A 22,589-nucleotide genomic window follows, 5' to 3' on the forward strand; every position below is an offset into this window, starting at 1 on the left:
AGCCACTGCGCTGGCCCTCTATTATTATTTAAATCGCTTTGTTGACAGTATGACTGACATACAAAAAGCTGTAAATGATGTATACAGGCTGATGTTTTTGGAGATAGTGGTTTGTTTTGTTTTGAGACAAGGTCTTGCTTTGTCCTCCCTGGCTGGGGTGCAGTGGCTTAAGCAGTCCTCTCACCTCAGCCTTCTGACTAACTGGGACTACAGGTGCACACCATCACACCTGGTTAATTTTTTGTAAAGATGGGGCTTTACCATATTGTCCAGGCTGGTCTTGAACTCCTGGGCTCAAGTGATCCTCCTGCCTCAGCCTCCCTAAGTTGTAGGATTACGAGCATGAGCCACCCATGCCTGGCCATAGAGCGTATTGTTTTTATGACCAGAAAAATAAAATGATTTCTAGCTGGAAGAAAATCTTTTGTAGTCTAGGATTTGTTTCAGCCTATGGTATTCCCAGCCTGTCTACTGTAAAAGCAAACACGGGCTCATTTAAGCGTAGAGTGAAAATGGAGGCGCAGAAGCATGTGGACAGTAAGAGTGCCTCTGACAGAGTTCACTGAGAACTTCAATGTCTTTTTTTGACATTGAGTTATCTCTGTGGCTTCCGTCATTTATTAGCTCAGACCACAGCATTAATTACTGATTTTTTTAAATCTTAAATGACAAGACACTGCTGTCCTGGGACCTTGCTTTAGGTTTAGTTATGGCTTTTTCCTCAGCCTATGTGGCCCACCTTTCTAATTTTTTTTCCCTCTCTTTTGACCTCCCCAGACCGAGTGACGGTTCTCTACAGGAGCAAAGCCATTCGCTATACCTGGCCTTGTCCATTTCCTATGGCCGACTCCAGCCCTTGGGTTCATATTACCCTAGGTGATGGCAGCACCTTCCAGACCAAATTGTTGGTAGTTGAAGATTCTTATTTTGCTAGGGGTCCTGTATATCTACATCTTATCCTAGATTCTAGGGACTCTGGTTTTAGATTTAAGCTATAGTTTAATTTTAGGCAAAGCTTTTGGTTATGAGGACCAGTACCCATTCAGGCCAGCTCAAGTGGAGATGGTCTCGTCGTAAATCCTGTACAGGGAGCAATCTCATGGGCCGTCTTAGGTTGTGAAATAACAGATAGCTGGGCCTCACAGGACAGGCACCAGAGTGTCGGGAATGGAGGCTGTTCTTTCCCTCTTAGGAGTCTGGTCATTGATCTCTTGCCTCTCATTTTTCTCCTTTCTGCTCACAAGCTTCCCTTTTTGCATGGCAGCCATTCCTAACCCTACATCAGAACTATTCAGCTCCAGTGCGTGCCCCATACTGAAACTTTCCTTATTGCTCTCTAGTTCAAATATCAGGAGGGCCTGGCTGAGTTTAACTCATGGCTGGCACCTTTTCAGTCATGTCCAGCTTTGGCTCTGTTGGCTGTGGCTGATGTGACACAGTGCAGGGGCTCCACCTCTAGGGGCTGTGAGTGAAGCAGGCCTGATGGAATTATCCTGCCACACAACAATCAGAGCTGGAGGAAGCTTTAGGGGGCAGAGAAAAACTTCTGAAGCAGTTTATGAAGAGGCTGTAAGACTTAGCAGGCTCATGTGTCCATGCAGATAGGTGCAGATGGTCACAACTCCGGAGTACGGCAGGCTGCTGGAATCCAGAATGTGAGCTGGAACTATGACCAGTCTGCTGTTGTGGCTACTCTGCATTTATCAGAGGTAAGATCCTGAGCTGCCATATGGGGACTTTATTCATAGGCACTAGGTACTTCGCAGAGAAACTTTTCTCCCCTCTGTTGCAGGCCACAGAAAACAATGTAGCCTGGCAGAGATTTCTTCCCTCTGGGCCTATTGCTCTGCTCCCGGTAAGAGGTCCTTCTGGCCAGTCTGCCCACATGCATGCAGCCTTTCCTCTTCACTTTCTCTCAGCCTTTTTCTGATTTCAAGGGAATCTGCCCAGGCTGGTTTTGTAAGTTCCCTTCTTGTCTTTTTATGCTTGAGAGTTTCCAAGTGCAGAAGAGTCTTAGCCGTTGGTATTGGTGTTCTTTTGACACAGCTCTCAGACACCTTGAGTTCCTTGGTTTGGTCCACATCCCATGAACATGCAGCAGAGCTAGTTAGCATGGATGAGGAAAAATTTGTGGATGCCGTTAATTCTGCCTTTGTGAGTATTAATTTACCCAGCTGATGATGTGTTGCAGGGGGACATACAGAAAGGTTTTTTTTTTTGTTTTTGTTTTTGTTTTTTTTGAAACGGAGCCTTGCCAGGCTGGAGCGCAGTGGCGCGATCTTGGCTCACTGTGCAATCTCCGCCTCCCGGGTTCAAGCAATTCTCCTGCCTCAGCTTCCCGAGTGGCTGGGACTACAGGCGTGTGCCACCACACCCAGCTAATTTTTGTATTTTTAGTAGAGATGAAGTTTCACCATGTTAGCCAGGCTGGTCTCAAACTCCTGACTTCAAGTGATCTGCCCGCCTTGGCCTCCCAAAGTGCTGGGATTACAGGCGTGAGCCACCGCACCCAGCCAGAAAGGTGGTTTTGAGTCAGGAAAAAGGAGTAACCAGTCAGCTGTCCCTTTGTACTTTGTAACTATAATGCTTGGTCTGGATTATGTGGAGGAGGGTATACACGGAAATGCAAAACAATAGAAATAATAAATAATAACCTTTTGAGGGTTGTGGGCTGCTGTTAGGCTGACTGAAACAGCTGCCTGGGTGGTGGTTAGCATTGGCCTTTTTTTGAAGCTGTAACACTTGGATCATTTTGAACAGTTCTGCTAGGTTCCAGCTTCCTGAACCTTTCAAGCCTGATTCATTGGAAGTATTCCTAGGGAAAGGCTGAGCGAATTTCAGCATGGGGCTTAAGAGTAAGCTTAGTAGATAGATGTGGGTTCAATACTGGTTCTACCTGTTCATTTCCTGGAAAATGTAAATAGTATCACTAACTTCTCCGGATTGAATAAAGACTTTCAAAATGAGAGAACTTTTGTAAAATCCATGGAACATCTTTAGTACATTGTAGGTGCTCAACAAATACTAATAATTATTCTGGAGTAGACACAGCCTTTGGATAATATGGGTAGCAGTATTACTTTTGGAGCCTAAGTGACACTCAAAGCCTGCTACCTTCACACCAAAGACTCCACTGCTCTGTAGTAGCAACAAGAGTAAAGGGAACTGAACATAACTGAAATGGATTCCGAGATAAATGGTGAACACTACCCTACTGTGGGCCATTTAGTATATATTCCTGGCACAGGTCTAGGACCTCTGCAGTGCAAATTGTCCTTTCTATGTAGCAGGCTCTGGAGATACTGAGAACAGTCTCCGCTTTCAGGAAGTTCATAGTGAAGTAAGGAAGACCGTAAATGACAGTCTCCGTACAGTGATAGAAGTATGCCTAGGATGCTGTGGAAGCATACAGGGGGAAACACAGAGAAAGACTGGAGGAGTTAAAAAGAGGTGACATCTTCTGGATGCTCTGAGGTGTTATCCTAATGAAATAGAGATGGGCATTCTAAGCAGAGGAGAGTTGTGGAGGTAGAAGGATACTGTGTGTGATGAGCTATACTGTGGCCAGTGCGTGGTTATTGACGGTGGGGACTAGTGAAAGGTGAAGCTCAGAAGTAGGCAGGGCCCAGCTCATGTGCAGTTTGGCTTGATCTTAAAACCTGTGGGGAGTGATGAGAAGTTGAGCTTTGCACTTGAGGGGCTTATCACTTGTCAAGATCAGTGTAGGCAAGTTGGGTAGCATTAGCCTAAGCTTTGGTTACAAACAAGGTTTCTTTGTTGAATTTTTAATTCCCTGCTACTCAAATTTCACCTTGTTTGTCTTGTGGCTGATGCTGCTCAGTGGAGTGATGCTGCCCACACGGACTTCATCGACACAGCTGGTGCCATGCTGCAGTATGCTGTCGGCCTTCTGCAGCCCACTAAGGTCTCGGCTCGCCAGCTGCCCCCAAGCGTAGCCCGGGTGGATGCCAAAAGCCGAGTTCTGTTTCCTCTTGGGTTGGGACATGCTGCTGAGTACGTCAGGCCTCGGGTGGCGCTCATTGGGTAAGATGATAACAGAGCAGGGCCACTCCCTTCTCACTTTGCTGCCAGAGGTCACACCTGAACTCTGCTTTATTCTTAGGGATGCAGCCCACAGAGTCCATCCGCTTGCAGGACAGGGTGTCAACATGGGCTTTGGGGATATCTCCAGCTTGGCCCATCACCTCAGTACGGCAGCCTTCAATGGGAAGGACTTAGGTAAGTATTCAGGTACTATGGGGAAGTATCCAGAGGTCATATAGTTAGGCAAGATCAGGGCCCACAGTAGCAAGAAGGAGTAGACATAAAATATATCTGGCTTGCTAGGAGACGGAAGAAAACCTTATTATTGGATTAGGGATTTAATCTCTCCTCTGCCCTTCAGGTTCCATGAGCCACCTCACAGGTTATGAAACAGAAAGACAGCGTCACAACACTGCTCTTCTGGCTGCTACAGACTTACTAAAAAGGCTCTATTCTACCAGTGCCTCCCCGCTTGTGTTGCTCAGGACGTGGGGCTTGCAGGCCACAAATGCAGTGTCTCCACTCAAAGTAAGAGGTTGCTCAGAGGAATGACTTTGCAAACAGCTCTTAATTTCTTTTGTTTTTTTTGTGAAACAGAGTCTTGCTCTTATCGCCCAGGATGGAGTGCAGTGGCACAATTTCCACTCACTGCAGCCTCCGCCTCCCACGCTCAAGTGATTATCCTGCCTCAGCCTCCCAAGTAGCTGGGCTTACAGGCGCCCGCCACCACACCTGGCTAATTTTTTTATTTTTAGTAGAGATGGGGTTTCACCATGTTGGCCAAGCTGGTCTTGAACTCCTGACCTCGTGATCTGCCTGCCTTAGCCTCCCAAAGTGCTGGGATTACAGGCGTGAGCCACTGCGGCTGGCCCACAGCTCTTAATTTCTTTGAATTAATTTTCTTGGCCGTAAAATTATTATCTTTATGTGTTTGCCTTCCCAAGGGTTACAAGCAGAAGAGTACTTGCTAGGCTTTTAGGTGTTAACGGCCCACATCTAAGCAATAACTATGTATAAAAAGGGCTTAAAAATAGTGAATAGGGAGTGTGGTGGCACATGCCTGTAGTCCTAGCTATTCAGGAGACTGAGGCAAGAGGATCATTTAAGCCTAGCAGTTTGAGGCTGCAGTGTGCTATGATCACACCATTGTACTCAGACTGGGTGACAGAGTAAGACCAGTCTCTTGAAAAAAAAAAAAAATGAATAGGGATTTCTAATGATGAAGATGTTTAAGCTCCTTTTGCTGCTTGACTAGTTTCATCCCTGAGAACTTCCATTTAAAGATATGTTTTTCTGTTGGGTGCAGTGGCTCACACCTGTAATCCCAGCACTTTAGGAGGCTGGGGAGGGAGGGTCGCTTGAGCCCACGAGTTTGAGGCTGCAGTGAGCTATGATCATACCACTGCACTCCACCCCAGTCAACAGAGTGAGACCCTGTCTCCAAAACGTGTGTATATATATGTATATTTTTCTTTTTTTAGCTGAAATAAAACAAGGACTCTTGGGAAGAATATCTACATGATTATTATCTACAATAATAATTCTGTAGAGGATTACCTACAATAATTATTTTCTTCACCTTACTGTGTTAAGAGTTTCACTCACTTTTATTTTTTCTCCAGGAACAGATTATGGCCTTTGCAAGCAAATGAGTACTCCTCTTCTAAAGATTATGTTGATGAAAAAGAACATCCTGCCCCGGATCCATCATACATATTTTCAAGATCTTATTTAATAAACTTACTTTACATTAAAATTCTCTTTTTCTTCTTTGCTTAATAGGCCTGTGGCACCCAAATAATGAATGATAATTTGCTGTGAGGAGCGTATATTAGCCAGACCAAAGGAAAAAACTTTGAAGGAAGACTTACAATTTGGTTGAAAAGAGCTTTTTATTACTAAAAAACCCACAAGGAGCTTTTTATTACTCATTTCCAGTTGTTAACAATCATTTCTAAAGAGAAAATTTACATTTTTTTTGTTTTTTAGTGTTGGTCATAAATTTATACAGTTGTTTTTTGATAGAGGTAAGAATCGATGCATTTTTGTTAGAATTGCTGTTTAAAAGTTAATATCAGAATGCAAATTAAATATAAATTGCTTTAACCTTTGTTACAGCTATACTGGACTTTCTGAAAGGAAAACCAGGTCTCATTAATGCTAGTTATTACTTTATCACAGCACCAGATTTCCATTTTATTTATGGTTCCTCTCTGGGACACCACTGTCTGTTTAATAAAACAATAAATAATTCATTGCACAGATCCGAAGACTTCAGGAACCAGATCACAAGGGAAACCGATTAGCAGCAGAATTTGTTCATGTTTGGTGGCAGACTGGTGGCCAACGGGAGGGGAGTTTTACTGTGGGTTTTTGAAGAGGTCTCTTCACAAGACCAGAGATGCCTCTTGAAGAGATTTTTAGGTTGTGGGTTTGCTTACTCTAAAGAACATCTTGCCCAGAAGTCTGATTTGAGATGAAATGAAGAGAAACAGTCTGCTTTTGAACCAAGTAAGGTATTCTTGGGAATAATTTTTAGAGCCATGAGAAATCTATTCTTACAGGGGTGCTTTTCAGGCAAATGCAGAAAATTTAAAAGATTCTAGAACAAAAAAGTGACAATGTCACAACCTTCCTGGAATCTCAGGAAAAAGAATTAAAGATGGCAGCTGCTGTGAAAAGCTGTGTGACTCCTGGCGGAGACGGCAGGGACAAGGTCATCTTTCACAAAAAATGGAAAGGTGGCCTAGATGAGGAGGACACAGACTCTCCAGAAGTTATGCAAACACAATCAGGCAAGACGAAGAATTTTAAGGCACACCTCCATTGGCCCACAGAGCGTGTTCTTCATATGACACTGATGTTAAACACCATCTGTCATGTACCAGGCCATGTCCTAAGTATTTTAAATATATTAACACATCTACAAAGAGGAAACTACTAGAATCTGTAGGACCTCTTAAGAAGCCCAAAGGGTCTACTGCAGGCAGGATGGGCCTTACAGAAAAAAATAAAAATTCTCATTCCAAATTGCTCCTAAGATGGACAAATTGGTTACTTCTCCAGAAGGTCTAATCAAGGTTAACAAAATAGATGTGGAGTTAGAATGCATCTACCCTGGAGTTCGGAGGTATTTGGGATGACCAAAGGAGTCTGCTGAACAGTATGTGTGTTTTACAAAATGGCCCCCACAGTGATTAAAGACCAGAGACTTACATCTCTGCATTTGTCAAGCTGGAACAGTCTTTAGTGAACGCAGGTTACCTCTTTTAAAACTACTAGTTTCTACTGGAGGAAACATGGATGACGTTTACTGTTCTGTGACTGGTCTGGCACCCTACTTTTGTTGACAAAGATGGGAAGGGGTCTAAAAGTCATGTCACTCATAAAGAACTTGGGAGGAGCTTTTTTCAAGAGATCCAAAGATTTTGGAAGGAGAGATTAGAGCAGAACTAAGACCACTTAGAAGATAGGTAGATTTCAGCTCAATATAAGGAAATTTTTTTTAACATCAGTGCAGTTCCAAATGGAATAAGCTGTTTGAACATGGCTTAGCAGAAGCTGAATGACAACCTGTTAGAAATTCTAGGGAATTCTGCACTGAGTACAACACTGGATTATTTCTTTGGGCTGTGTCCAACTCAAGATTCTGTTATTTCATTATAAGCATTTTGAGGAAGGCAGTTGGTATAAAGGTGACCTTAGTAATAAAAGTCAGTGTGAAGTCTAAAGAAATTCCACAATGAATTTAAAGACGACAAGAATTTTAGGGACAAGGATACAGAAATTTGCCTAGTAACTTGCACATAGCAGATGGTAAATATTTATTGACTCAGTGGAGTAATGTTAAAAATAAGGTTTCCCATGGACTGTGTGAGGGCCAGGCATATTTAACATCCTTTGTGAGAGAGAGGATGGAAACAGAGTCTACTGTGAAAGCCACAAGTTTGGGGAAATACACTCCTGCAAAGAAGCTGGAGGTTAAGAACCAAGGCAAAGGGGCCAGACCACTGGGAGATCTTCCAGGTCCAAGAGCACTACAGGGCAGATAAGAAGCAGGGATGATTATGTTGAAAGTGCAAGATAAGGCCAGGCGCGGTGTCTCATGCCTATAATCCCAGCACTTTGGAAAGCGTGTGGATCAATTGAGATCAGGAGTTGGAAACCAGCCTGGCCAACATGGTGAAACCCCATCTCTACTAAAAATATAAAAATTAGCCAGGAATGGTGGTGGGCGCCTGTAATCCCAGCTCCTCGGGAGGCTGAGACACAAGAATCGCTTGAACCTGGGGGCGGAGGTTGCAGTGAGCCGAGATTGTGCCACTTCACTCTAGCCTGAGCAACAGAGCAAGACTCCGTCTCAAAAAAAAGTGCAAGATAATGAATTTGGGGTAAATAATTCAGAGTCAAGAGCTCTGAGCACTTGGATTCAAAAAGAGAACATGAGGGACATTAAATATGGTTCTCCCTGGAAATGTTGGTCCACTGTACTGATGAGGGCTGAGAGAGCCAACCAAATCCAAGTGGGGTTTTGTCAGGAACGGTATTGGAAACTCTGAACTAGATAAATAATTCAAAGGATATTAGCTAAAGTGATCAGGGACCAGGACAGGAAGGTACTGTTACAAACAGAATAAAAGGGCAAACTGAAATAATAGATCCTGGAATAGCAGACACTGACCTCTGACCACAGACCAAAAGTTTGGGCCTAGTTGTATTTCTTAGAAATACAAAGAAAACAAGTTTAGAATCATAGAAAACACTGTTAACACATTAGCCTGGGAGGTGGTACTGGCACTGAATATACACATACCCATAAAGTCAGATATGTTCATTAATCCCAGAGTTGACTGATAAAATGCTGACTAAAGCAAAGGTAGGCTATATGAGGCAGCCACACCCTCCCAAAACATGTCCCCAGAGACTGAGTGGCCTTCTTTCTTAAGGCTGTAATTTATGCAGTTAAGAGTTACTCTCATTCTATTAATATTTAGGATGGCTCTCAGCTGGCTGATTGGGGCTAACACAGAATAGGATCATACAGAGTCTGACATGGTCCCATTTTGTGTTGTGGAATTATACATGGAAAGCAAAACCAGGTTATTTTTTTTCTCTCTTTTTCAGGGGAGGTGGGTGCAGATAAGGGTGGGCAGGGCACTGTATGGGGAGGAAAAAAAATACTGATATTGATGGGTCATGGGATTGCAATAAGTCAGTTTACCATTTAAGAGGAAAATTTAAATATTCAGCGGAATGAGGCACTCAAAGGGTTGAAATGAGATTTTTCTTTGGTTTCCAGGGAACTGTCCCTGGGCTGTCACTCCAAAGCTATACTTTTTGGCTCACAGGGCTCTCTGTGATGCTCTGGCCAGCTGTGTACTCTTGAGTGGTTAGGCAGCAGTTCACATTAGATGTGTAAAATTAATTAAACCTAAATCTCTAGGCTGAAGTCCAGGATGTCCCCAGACTAGTTCAGAAACTAAGTGCTCTGTCCTCCCCTTAAAAAGGTGTTGGCAAATGCAGGTCTCCAAGGAAGTAGGTGGCCTCAATGGGAGATGCCCAGAGACTGCAACAGGTGAAAGGTGGCCCCCAAGGCCCAGCCCGTCTCTATGTTGTTCACTTTCTTTGTGAGCTGTTGAGAAGAAAAAAAGTCTTCACCTTTTCATCCAGTTTCCAACTCTAGCAAGCACAGCTCTTGGGCAGAAAATATTGGCAAAGAATAGCCACATGGGCAAACCAAGGCAAAACTGAGAGGAGCCAGTCTTTGCAGGCTTCCCACTACTCTGTAACAATTTCCTTCCGGCCATGGCCCATTGGCCATTGCCCCTACACCCACCATTCTCATCTCTGAACTGAATGCTTCTGGCCCAGGATGTGGCCCATCAGGCCTTCTAGAGAGATAGTTTAGACAGACAGTATTCTGAACTCTTTCCCTAACCTTGAAACTACACAAAGTATCCCCTGCTTTATTTTCTGATTCGCTAATTTGAGATAAGGCAACTTGTAATGATAATAGATGTGGCAGAAAGGGCATGGTCAGGAGGTGAGAATAGATCTAGGGGTAGCAAAGAACAAACCAAGCTTCTCAACTCCGACTATGTAAGCAAGTGCGTCTTCCTAAGCACCAATAATAACCAAACATGGGGCCAGGCGCAGTGGCTCACGCCTGTACTCCTGGCACTTTGGGAGTCCAAGACAGGTGGATTGCTTGAGGCCAGGAGTTCAAGACCAGCCTGGGCAACATGGCAAAACCCCGTCTCTACAAAAAAATTAGCCAAGAGTGGTGGCACACACCTGTAATCCCAGCTACTCAGTGGGCTGAGGTGGGAGGGTCACTTGAACCCGGGAGGCAGAGGTTGCAGTGAACCGAGATCGCGCCACTGCACTCCAGCCTGGGTGACAGAGCAAGACCCTGTCTCAAAAAAAAAAAAAAAAAAAAAAAAGAAAAGAAAAAGAAAAAAGGAAACGAACAAAAAAGGCAAGGAGTGGTGGCTCATGCCTATAATCCCAGCACTTTGGGAGGCTGAGGCGGGTGGATCACCTGAGATCAGAAGTTTGAGAACAGCCTGGCCAACATGGTGAAACCCTGTCTCTACTAAAAATATGGTGGCGCATGCCTGTCATCCCAGCTACTTCGGAAGCTGAGGCAGGAGAATCAGTTGGACCCGGGAGGTGGAGGTTACAGTGAGCTGAGATTGCACCATTGCACTCTAGCCTGGGCAACAAGAGCGAAACTCGGTCTCAAAAGAAAAAGAAAAAAATAACCAAACAGGGAACTTAAGACATTCTAAGCCAGTACGTATCTCAATTAGCTTAGTGACCTTGGGCAAAACTTTAGACCCAAATTCCTCAACTATATAAGAAGAGGATTAGATTAGTGTTTATTGGTTTATCAATTTGTTTTCTTCAGAATTTTAGGGGTTTCTTAGAAATGCTTCAAAGGAAAAAGGGAGGCCAAATGATAGAGGAGTTTCAGGCCCCCAATCTCTGCTTCAACCAGAATAGTTCCACTTTTACCAGTTTTGTATTACTGATACTCTTTTTTTTTTGAGATGGAGTTTTGCTCTTTGTTGCCCAGGCTGGAGTGCAATGGTGTGATCTCTCCTCACTGGAATCTCTGCCTCCCAGGTTCAAGCGATTCTCCTGCCTCAGCCTCCCACGTAGCTGGGATTACAGGCACCTGCCACCATGCCTGGCTAATTTTTGTATTTTCAGTAGAGACGGGGTTTCACCAGGTTGGCCAGGCTGGTCTCGAACTCCTGACCTCAGGTGATCCGCCCGCCTCAGCCTCCCAAAGTGTTAGGATTACAGGCATGAGCCATCAGGCCCGGCTGTATTACTGATATTCTACATAAGTTTTTGTTGGATAAAGATGCTACCACCACCAAAAAAGTCTGTAAACCAGTTGATTGTTCTGTGTTGACCTGATGTAATAGAGCCTAGACACTGTGCCCAAAACTGGGGATAAATAACTTACCACAGATAAAGTAGAGCCTGCATGTACTGAAACAGGTGGAGAGAGACAGGAAGACAGAGACCTAAGATTCAAGAGGCACTAAATATACGAGGCACACATGAAATATATATGCCACATTACATATGCATGAGGCATTCAGTGTTCATGAGGCCTTAAATAAGCCACTCACTGGTGACACCCTCTTGGTCCCTCATGTCCTCTGCCAAAGAAAACCCATCTTATAGGCTACTGACTGAGCTAATGCAAATGGCCACGTGTGTGTGCCCCTGGGGCCTCTCCAAATAGGGCAAGTTTGTGTGGTGGCCTCAGGCACCTTTTGTCTTTGTGCTCCCATGACCGAACTTCAGCTCTAGTATGTGTAACCACTCTATTAGCAGCAGAGAGAGGCAGGACATATAAACCCAGGACAAATGGAACCCAAGATTCAGAGAGTGTGGCACTTGCATCCTGCTTGCACTCTGTCTTCTGTGTTCACCTCTCCATCTCTTTCCCCTTGCTTCTCACCCTGAATTCTAAATTGATTTAATAAACCATGTGGGCTGGGTGCAGTGGCTCATGCCTGTAATCCCAGCACTTGGGAGGCCAAGGTGGGTGGATCACCTGAGGTCAGGAGTTCCAGACCAGCCTGGCCAACATAGTGAAACCCCATCTCTACTAAAAATACAAAAAAATTAGCCAGGAGTGGTGCCGCATGCCTGTAATCCCAGCTACTCGGAAGGCTGAGGCAGGAGAATCGCTTGAACCCAGGAGGCGAAGGTTGCAGTGAGCTGAGATCATGCCATTGCACTCCAGCCCAGGAAACAAGAGCGAGACTCCATCTCAAAAAATAATAATAAATAAATAAATAAACCATGTGACTTGGCATCTTAATTTGGGCTGCTAGTCTTTCTGTTCTGTGACCTCTGCGATAGCTTGCCTGGTAATACACTTGCAGGCTACCATTGCATCGAGATAATTTCCCACATTCATGGTGCCCAGCACAGTACCTTGTCCATAGCCCAAACAAAAATACCTCATAATTTCACTTCTAGCTACTCTGATTACTGAATAAGCTCTTACTCCTTCTCAATCCCCACAAAAGAGGGCTGTTATGGGACTCTGGAGACAGGACACCAGAGTGTCCTTACCTGTAAGACTGTGCTGTCTGCAAAGCCAAAGCCATCCTTTAACAGGGCTGTGATGTAGCTGAGATCCATGCACAGGAAAGGACTGCCTGAGGTGAAGTTTTCCAAGTTATCACACACTGAAAGAGAGGGAGTAAACAGTGGAGCTCAAGTTTGCAACTAACTGAGAGGTGTAGGATTTTCTCTTAGAAAGAAGTGGAATAGGGGGCCAGGTGCGGTGGCTCATGCCTGTAATCCCAGCACTTTGGGAGACTGAGGCGGGTGGATCACCTGAGGGCAGGAGTTCGAGACCAGCCTGGCCAACGTGGTGAAACCCCATCTCTACTAAAAATACAAAAGTTAGCAGGGCGTGGTGGTGTACCGCTGTAATCCCAGCTATTCGGGAGGCTGAGGAGGCAGGAGAATCGCTTGAACCCGGAAGGCAGAGGTTGCAGTGAGCCAAGATCTCACCACTGTACTCCAGCCTGGGTGACAGAGCAAGACTCTGTCTCAGAAAAAAAAGGTGGGGGGAGAAGAAGAATAAGGAAAGCAGAAGTCTCCCTTTGGTTAATGCCTAGGCATCTCAGAGACTAGACTATGCACTGACTGCCTCTGTAAGACCGCAGCTTCTGAAGAACTTGCACATCTCTGGTATGATTATCTATTCACATTTACATGGGCTCTAGTTTATTTGCTAAGTTTCTGTGACCTATTGTGGGGGCTTAGTTCTAAGTCCCTTATCTATTATTAATGCTGAGGCCCAGAAGACAGGGAAATATCATTTAACCCTACTGTAGGCTACTGGATAAGATCATTTGTATTTTATTTTTTAATTTTTAAAAACTTTTTATTAATTTTTTTTTTTAGAGACAAGGTCTCATGCTGTCACCCAGGGTGGAGTACAGTGGCATGATCACAGCTCCCTGCAGCCTCAAGCCCCTGGGTTCACACGATCCTCCTGCCTCAGCCTCCCGAGTAGCTGAGACTACAGGTCGAACCACTGTGCCTAGCTCTCTTGGTAGTTTTGATCCTCTCAAGGAAGCCTCTGTGACTACTTCCCATGTCTTTTGATGCTTAGTGTTTCATTAACACTGATAACACTATTTCAATTTAAAAAAGAAAGCAAGAAATGTAGAAGGAAAAAAAGGTCTTCACCATTTCCCTAAAGCCCTAAAGCCTCTTTTTTTGTTTTTTTTTTTGAGGTAGACTCTCACTCTGTTGTTCAGGCTGGAGTGCAGTGGCACGACCTTGGCTCACTACAACCTCTGCCTCCCAGGTTCAAGCGATTCTCCTACCTCAGCCTCCCGAGTAGCTGGGATTACAGGCGCCTGCCACTACGCCCGGCTAATTTTTGTATTTTTAGTAGAGATGGGGTTTCACCATGTTGGCCAGGCTGGTCTTGAACTCCTGACCTCAGGTGATCCGCCCACCTTGGCCTCCCAAAATGCTGGGATTACAGGCGTGAACCACCGTGCCCAGCCTCCTAAAACCTCTTGTATTCCCATATTCTTGCCCATAATTCTATGCTGCATAAAGCTGAAAAAAAATTTTATTTTTTTAGAGACAGAGGTCTCACTATGTTGCCTAAGCTGCAATGCAGTAACTATTCACAGGTGTGATTATAGGGCACTATAGCCTTGAATTTCTGGCCTCAAGCAATCCTCCCGCCCTGAGTAGCTGGGACTGCAGATGCATGCCACAATGCCTGGCTACCACCCAATGCTTTTAACTTTTAGCAAAGACTGGAAGACTCAGAAAGGAAACTAGCCTTCTGACAGGCCTTCTGAGCTGACTGAGGTGCTTTAGGTCACTTTAGGTCACTAGAGTAGGCAGGCAGTCTCACAGGCTTACCTTCAAGGGCTTCCCTTGACACTTACCTTCCCTGGCTTTTCTTTCAAAATCTTCAACTTTTAAAATACCCCCCTTTTCATAATCTGAAATAAAACAGAAGATTATCTGATATCAAAATGCCTTCAAGGAATCATAAGGAAATTCATTCATTCATTCATTATATACACATGTACATAATGTAATTTATGCAGCCCATTTTACTTATTTACAATCTATTCCATGTTATGTATATTTAACCACAATGGAAAAAACAGACCCATAAAACACAATAGGCCAGGTGTGGTGGCTCATGCCTGTAATCCCAGCACTTTGGGAGGCCGAGGAAGGCAGATAACGAGGTCAGGAGTTCAAGACCAACCTGACCAACATGGTGAAACCTCGTCTCTACTAAAAAAAAAAATTAGCCGGGTGTGGTGGCAGGCACCTGTAATCCCAGCTACTCAGGAGAGCGGGGCAGGATAATCGGTTGAACCCGGGAGGCAGAGGTTGCAGTGAGCTGAGATCACGCCATTGCACTCCAGCCTGGGTAACAGAGTGAGACTTTGTCTCAAAAAACAAACAAACAAACAAAAAACCAAAACAACAACAACAACACCCCCACAATAATAGGAAATTAATTCATATCTCTCAGGCCATGACAGATCAGGTCCATCAATGTGGTGATGGATTCATGGGTGTATACATGACAAAACTTAACAAATTGTATACTTTAAATGTGCACTTATTGTATGACAATTACACCTCAATAAACATGTTAAAAAAAAAGACCTCATATAGTTGTTTTTGGTCATCTCTCACCTCCAAAAGACTCTAAGTCATTTCCACCCTTTTGTTCGAGTGACTAGAAAAGAGGTGGGTAATCACCCCAACAAAGCACCTCAAGTGCTCTTTCTCCTTGACCTTCCCCACCACAGCCCTATCCACCTTCCTCTCTGGACTGACATCTGGGGTGAACTCACCAATCATGTCTGTGTCAACGGCTCGGTCATAATAGTAAGAGAAAGCATAGAAGGAGCCTCTCTGCACCTCCTCTGGCTGGTGAAGTTTTCCTCGTACCACCCTCAGCACTTCGGCATAGCAGGGCTCAAAGCCCACCTCCCCTGCCAGGCAAAGGTGCACAGGGGTAAGGTGAGAACGATGCTGGGGGAAGGGGACACTCTCTGAGGCAGGCTGCTGCAGACAATGAGGGAACAGCAGGAAGGTCAAGGAAAGCAGGAGAAGGCTGAGGCTTGGGACAAGAGGCTTCAAAACAAAGATGAGCAAACGTCTGCAGCCTCACCAGTCTGTGTCTCCATGGCCGCTCCCCTGCCTAATCTGTATTCACCAGATCATGGCCAACCTCGCGCTACTGCCTAGCATTACATTCCATAGCATTTGTAAGCAAGTAGCTAAAGGGCTCACCTGCTTCCTTCACTGGGAATTCAAGTTCATTCCTTGATATTCAGGTATATACCTTTTATAAGACGATGAATCATTCTTGTCTCGGTTTTAAGTTTTACTATAATTTAAATAGCTAACCATTAACTAAACAGGGTTTCACACTGCTGCATTAGACCTAGGCTTAGAATATGCTTCTTAATTAATTTGTAAGAGGTAGGGTCTCCCTGTTGCCCAGGCTGGAGTGCAGTGGCATTGCGCACTACAGCCTTGAACTCATGGGCTCAAGTGATCCTCTTGCCTCAACCTTTGGAGTAGGTAGGACAATAGATGTGCACCACAGCACTTGGCTAAGCGCAGGTATCTAATGGGTCCATGACACTTGGCTGATGCAGAATGACAGCTGCTTTGTTCACTGTCGCTTCACATTAGTCCTTGGAGGCATGCCAAGATCTTTGGAATAAGTTCCTGAAAGAAGATAAGCTTCTCTTGAGTTCTGGAAAAAGTTTCCCATGGGACTTTTCCAGAGCTTCCATTGTAAACGTAACTTTTAACCAGTGAAAAAAACATCACTTGCCTTCTTGGTTGCCACCATACTGGTATTTCACACCCCCAAAGATCCACTCTGCTTCCAACCATCTCGGTAGACAGGCACTCCGGAAAGTGTGTCCATCAGTCCCTGAAAGAATCCAGGGCACAAGGTAAGAGGTAAGTAAGTGAGAGAGAGGGAGGAAGGCAAGCAAGAAGCCAGTGAGGTGGAAAAGATCATCATGGGGGCTGGGCCTTAAAATCCTATGAAATTAATTCCATGACAACACCCTGTGACAGGAATCCTTAACTCAGGGTTCACAGATAGGCTTTGTGGGGTTGGTGAACCCCCTGAAACCAGAAGCAAATTTTCATGCACATGTGCTTTTGTCAGAGGGGTCCACGGCTTTCATCACATCTCAAAGAGATCCAAAACCTACAATACAGTAACTTTCCACCTTTATAAAAACAGGAAAGAAATGCTATGCTACCTTCCTCACTGGTTGCTGAGAGGCTTAAATGAAATATACTTGAAGATATTTTGTATACTCTGAAATGCAAAACAGATGTCATCCCAATAACAGATTACTGTACAAAGTGCCTTAAATGCAAATTCTCATTTAATGTGAGGAAAGGGGCACAGATAGGTTACTTGCCTCAAATCACAACACTGGGACTGAACCCAGTTCTGCCTGACCTCAACTGTGAAGAGATCAATGGAGTTACTCTGTTGTTCCACCTGCATGTAGAACAGACCCTGCTTCCTGTGCCTCCAATGTAAAGCTCAGGGCAGCAAGCTCCTGCCAAATGTATTCTTAAAGCCTGGGATTTCTGCAGATACTTCAGCTGCCTAGACATAGGCTGTTACCCCTGAACAAGTAGACCTCATTCTAAAAATGGCTAATAATATACATCAAAACTTCTGAACTTATAAAATAGAAAAGGAGTTTGCCACTATTAGGTCCATTATACAACATTTGCCTCCCAATTCAACATAATCTTTTCCTCCACAGAATGGCTATCAAGGAAGGGAAGAAGCAAGCGGAGTATCTGTGTCGCCCTCACCATCACCCCCCAGCACAGGTACCCAGACAAACCTGTCTCCAGGGCTCCCAGGGTTGCTAGTCTTGCAGCTTTCAATCCAAATCCCAAGTAACTGTAAAATACAGGATTGACTAATTTCATGCTGGTCCTGAAGTTCTCTAGCCTAAAGCTACCTCTTTCAAAAGCAACATGGTTCCTGTGTCCCTCTGGAAAGATGAAAACCTTATTCTGTCTCTGTGACATATTCATCTCCTGTGGTCAACAAGGGGTAATTTCTGCACAGTTTGGATCAAGGCTATTCAGTAAGAATTCCCCACAGTTATCATTCAAAGGCCAGAGACAGTGACAATTCCTAGGGTCCCACACTAGGAACCATTCCCAGAAAAGCTCTCTTTAGCTTAGCTCCTAGCCCCAACTGGGATCAAATTCCAGGCTAGATTCTGAACCTCTGAAGGCCAGCTCAAAGGAGTTGGCAAGGAGCTTTGCCTGAGCCTTCTTGAAGTGTCCTCTCCCTACAGAAAACTTTTGATTCTTTTTTTTTTTTTTTTTTGAGACTGAGTCTTGCTCTGTCACTCTGGCTGAAGTGCAGTGGTGTGATCTCGGCTCACTGCAATCTCCGCCTCCAGGGTTCAAATGATTCTCCTGCCTCACCCTCCTGAGTAGCTGGGATTACAGATGTGCGCTGTCATATCCAGCTAATTTTTGTATTTTAGTAGAGACGGGGTTTCTCTACTAAACCCCAGCATGTTTGCCAGGCTGGTCTCAAACTCCTGACCTCAGGTGACCCACCCACCTCGGCCTCCCAAAGTGCCGGGATTACAGGCATGAAGCCACTGCACCCAGCCGAAAACTTTTGACTCTTAAGTCATATATTAATGCTTTAGAGGCCAAGAATGGAGAAGCCTCTTAGGCTCCTCGGGCTTTGTAAGTGGCCCGGGTTTCAGTTGATAGGCCTTAGGGAATTGGCACAGACTTTGTTTTTGCTAATCAGATACAATAACAGATTTGAGAACACTTTGAAAAGTTAGGAGAATCATACAACATGAAATATTATTCTTCACTGTCCCCGTCCTCACCTATGTGTATAGAGCTTATAAGTGCTGTTAAACATCTCAAAGGAAGTGAGGTAGCCCCTAGGAGTTTGTTCCAGAGTTTTCTGCAAATCAGAAAAAGCAAAAAGACTATTCAGGATCTGTAATTACCTGAAGATGTTCATACCACCACCCGTCCCTCCCAGCAAAAAATCAGAGATAAAGACAGATTAAGGGGCTAATCTCACTCGGCTTGAGGAAACGAAGGGATTCTGAACAGTGAGATGGCAAGGGAACATTCACCCAGTTATTAATTGACTTGACTCTACCTAAGTGTGGTAGAACTGCTGGCTGAAAATGGGGCGCCTCTTTCTTGGCACCATGATATGCCTGCCAAGTGCACTTCTAACCAGATCTTCATTAAATGACTCACCTCAAACTGGGGCAGGAACGTGATTTGGGTGGAGGCTCCCCCTAGGTCCAAGGTCCCCACAGTCTCCTGTCTGTGGCCATGCAGCTGACCTGTCAAATGAGAGCCAGCTCTAAATATCCTCGACATCCTGGGCAGCCCAACACTTATCTCTCTTGCTCTTATCATACACTGAAGGTATTCCATACATACTCCACTGCTCCCCAGCCCCAAGGCTGCAGGTGAATGTCAACTCAGAAGGACTCTCGTTGCAGCAGAGGCCTTCAAGGCAGGTGTTTTTTTTTTTTTTTTTGGAGGGCCTTTTTGGAGACAGAGTCTTGCTCTATCATCCAGCCTGGAGTGCAGTGGCACAATCTCGGCTCTCAGCTCACTGCAACTTCTGCCTCCTGGGTTCAAGTGATTCTCCAGCCTCCTGAGTAGCTGGGACTACAGGTACACACCACCATGCCCAGCTAATTTTTGTATTTTTGGTAGAGACGGGGTTTCGCCATGTTGGCCAGGCTGGTCTTGAACTCCTGGCCTCAAGTGATCTGCCCGACTCAGCCTCCCAAAGCACTGGAATTAACAGGCATGAACTGCCACACCCAGCCTCCTTTCCTTTTTTAAAGAAGAAGAAACAATACAGAATGAAAGAAAGGGCTTTTTACTCTTCTCACTATGCATGTAAAAGATAGTTAAGCTCTAAAGATAAACTTGAGGATGTATTACCTGTCAGAAAATTCACAGTAACCCAAGCTAATATGCCTAAAAAGAAAGAAAGACAAGGATTAGATCCCAGAGCATTTTTTTCTCTTTCCTGGCCCCATCCTTGTTTTTTTTTTCCTCTCTAAATTCCATGTCTAGAGCACATGTTCCCTTCTCCCTGTCTTCTATTTCCTGCTATCCCATTCCTTCTGTTTATTCCTGACCCCAGTTCCTTTAGTTAGATCTTTCACTGATCCTGCCCCTCTCCCCCTGGAACACATATCAACACCTCTCCCACCTTCGTCGGACCCATCCATGATGCTAACACTGTCCTTTGGTACCAGAAAAGGTGACTTCCTGAAGATCTCCTTTACCTAGAGAAAAAGGAAAAAAAAAAATCCCTAAGGCAATAAAATAGATTTCCATATTTTGACAGTGTCCTAGAAAACTACAGTGCCTTAGAAAACTACTCCATTTTTCCTAGATAACATTTTGGCAAAACTCATTCCTTTGCCCTAAGAAACTAGAGAAGAAACTAGGCAAGCCATTACCAGTTTCTTGCAAAAACACAAACACAGAGATTCCTTTGACTTTAAGTAAAGCTAAATCAAACCATCTAAATGTATAGGTGAACTGGACCTACGGAAAGGCATATATTTAACCCTGCCAGCTCAAATCAGGATCCTGTAACTTTTTAAACCTGATAAACTCTACCTGGACATACACTGGAAACTAGGAGGAGCCTTCCCACTCCATTCCTTAGATGAGCTGACACGAACCCACTGTGGTGAAGTTCACACCTAAGGGCTGAGGTACTCTGCTACCAGCTCCTGTCAGATTCTGGCACGCATATGGCTAGGGTCTCTAGAGTGTGGGGAGACTCCAGATCTAGACTTAAGGAATCCTGTTTCAGGAGATGGGAATGAAGATCTTGCAAAAACATCTTGCCTTTCCATAATACAGACCATTGATATGGGTGTTATGTCTTATGTTTATATAATTATCAAGGGAAAGAAAAAAGAATTCTCCAAATAGGATAGGAAGAAATCTAGTCTGTTAGCTGTTCTCATTTCTGATGGGATGAAACATACCACATAATGACCTCTGGATCCTGTTTCAACCAGGAAAAACCAGTTAAGTTATATATAAACAAACTTTTAAAGACAGATAAGTGAACAGGATGAAGCACAGCAAGAGAGCTTCTGCTCTTGCCTTCTCCACTTTTCTCCCCCATCCTACAGTTTGTTCTCAAAACAGCAGCCAGAACGGTGCTTTAAAAATGGATGTCAAATCATGTCTTTCCTTGGCTCAAAACCTTCCAGTGGCAGCCGGGCATGGTGGCTCATACCTCTCATCCCAGCACTTTCGGAGGCTGAGGCAGGTGGATCACCTGAGGTCAGGAGTTCGAGACCAGCCTGGCCAACATGATGAAACCCCATCTCTACTAAAAATACAAAAAAATTAGCATGGTGGTGGGCACCTGTAATCCCAGCTACCTGGGAGGCTGAGGTAGGAGAATTGCTTGAACCCAGGAGGTGGAGGTTGCAGTGAGCCAAGATCGCGCCATTGCACTCTAGCCTGGGCAACAAGAGCGAGACTGTCTCAAAGAAAACAAAACAAAACAAAATGCCAAAAAACAAAAAACCTTCCAGTGGCTTCCTTTTTATAGAAAAAGCCAAAGTGCGGGCAGATCACCTGAAGTCAGGAGTTTGAGACCAGCCTGACCAACATGGTGAAAATCCATCTATACTAAAAATAGAATATTAGCCGGGCATGGTGGCACATGCCTGTAATCCTAGCTACTTGGGTGGCTGAGGCAGAAGAATCACTTGAACCCGGGAGGTGGAGGTTGCAGTGAGCGGAGATAGCGCCATTGCACTCCAGCCTGGGCAACAAGAGCAAAACTCAGTCTCAAAAAAAAAAAAAAAAAAGAAAAAGCCGAAGTGATTACACTGGCCTTTGAGATCCTACATGATAAACACCCCCTAACCCCGCCTCTCTGAGGTTACCGCCTCCTTACCTCTCATATCGCTCTTTCCTCTCCAGCTATGCTGACCTCTTGGATGCTGTTCCTAACATACCAAGCACATACCTGCCTCTGGCCTTTGCACCTGCTGTTTCTTTAGCCTGGAATATTCTTCCCACAAATGTTTTGTGTAACTTGCTTCTTCATCCCCCTCAGATCTCTGATCAACTGAATTTTATCAAAGACTTCTTCCCTGACTGTCCTATTTAAAATAGCATTTCTCTCACACTATCACAAGATTCCCTACCTGCCTTTCCCTGCTTTTTTTTCTTTCCCTCCATAGCAACTACAGAACCTAACCTAACTTTCTTTTGACTTGATCAGATGTTTATTTTCTGTCTTCCTGAAGTAGAATGTAAGCTCCAGGAGTGCAAAGACCATTTTTGTATTTTTGATTCCCTGCTGAATGTATTCCAGTAACTTCACCAGTACCCAGTACAAAGTAAGCACTTTTTTTTTCTTTGAGACAGAGTCTTGCTCTGTCACCCAGGCTGGAGTGCAGTGGCGCCATCTCAGCTCACTGCAGCCTTTGCCTCCCGGGTTCACACCATTCTCCTGCCTCAGCCTCCCGAGTAGCTGGGACTACAGGCGCCTGCCACCATGCCTGGCTAATTTTGTGTATTTTTAGTAGAGACGGGGTTTCACCGTGTTAGCCAGGATGGTCTCGATCTCCTGACCTCCTGATCCACCCGCCTTGGCCTCCCAAAGTGCTGGGATTACAGATGTAAGCTACTGCACCCGGCCCAGTAAGCACTCTTAAGTTGAATAAATGAGGAATAAATCAGGAATCAGGATTCAGGTTCTCACAGAGACATACTAGGCTGCTCATCCTTGGATAAGTGACTTAAGTCCTCTGTACTGACAGTCATAGGAAAATGGATTTAGGGGATTAGTACACCTGTAATACAGAGTCCTTTTTTGCCATAATTTTTTTTTTTTTTGAGACGGAGTTTCACTCTTGTCGCCCAGGCTGGAGTGCAATGGCACGATCTTG

General features: G+C 44.7%; 2 protein-coding genes across 16 annotated transcripts in view; one reads left to right on the top strand and one right to left on the bottom strand.

The window, feature by feature from the left end:
* Positions 1-5,800, top strand: part of COQ6 (coenzyme Q6, monooxygenase) — a 13,200-nt gene extending 7,400 nt beyond the window's left edge. For 6 of the 11 annotated variants that reach the window (XM_063715911.1, XM_024231768.3, XM_063715912.1 and 3 more), the window contains 8 exons: positions 778-908; positions 1,602-1,709; positions 1,793-1,855; positions 2,047-2,154; positions 3,842-4,044; positions 4,124-4,239; positions 4,406-4,572; positions 5,667-5,800. In XM_063715911.1, coding sequence (XP_063571981.1) covers positions 778-908; positions 1,602-1,709; positions 1,793-1,855; positions 2,047-2,154; positions 3,842-4,044; positions 4,124-4,239; positions 4,406-4,572; positions 5,667-5,696 — 926 coding nt within the window. In that variant the 3' untranslated portion in view covers positions 5,697-5,800. The remainder of the gene's footprint in view (positions 1-777; positions 909-1,601; positions 1,710-1,792; positions 1,856-2,046; positions 2,155-3,841; positions 4,045-4,123; positions 4,240-4,405; positions 4,573-5,666) is intronic. The other 5 variants (XM_054530826.1, XM_054530829.1, XM_063715913.1 and 2 more) reach the window with 3 other exon arrangements.
* A 117-nt stretch (positions 5,801-5,917) lies between these two features.
* Positions 5,918-22,589, bottom strand: part of ENTPD5 (ectonucleoside triphosphate diphosphohydrolase 5 (inactive)) — a 55,792-nt gene continuing 39,120 nt past the window's right edge. For all 5 annotated transcript variants that reach the window (XM_024231771.3, XM_024231773.3, XM_054530831.2 and 2 more), the window contains 10 exons: positions 19,868-19,943; positions 19,594-19,629; positions 18,889-18,977; positions 18,501-18,580; positions 17,478-17,536; positions 16,430-16,531; positions 15,435-15,575; positions 14,502-14,558; positions 12,649-12,764; positions 5,918-9,676 (listed from right to left, as the gene is read on the bottom strand). In XM_024231771.3, coding sequence (XP_024087539.1) covers positions 9,590-9,676; positions 12,649-12,764; positions 14,502-14,558; positions 15,435-15,575; positions 16,430-16,531; positions 17,478-17,536; positions 18,501-18,580; positions 18,889-18,977; positions 19,594-19,629; positions 19,868-19,943 — 843 coding nt within the window. In that variant the 3' untranslated portion in view covers positions 5,918-9,589. The remainder of the gene's footprint in view (positions 9,677-12,648; positions 12,765-14,501; positions 14,559-15,434; positions 15,576-16,429; positions 16,532-17,477; positions 17,537-18,500; positions 18,581-18,888; positions 18,978-19,593; positions 19,630-19,867; positions 19,944-22,589) is intronic.

Source organism: Pongo abelii, chromosome 15 (genome assembly GCF_028885655.2).
Source record: "Pongo abelii isolate AG06213 chromosome 15, NHGRI_mPonAbe1-v2.0_pri, whole genome shotgun sequence".
Classification (NCBI taxonomy): Eukaryota; Metazoa; Chordata; class Mammalia; order Primates; family Hominidae; genus Pongo; species Pongo abelii.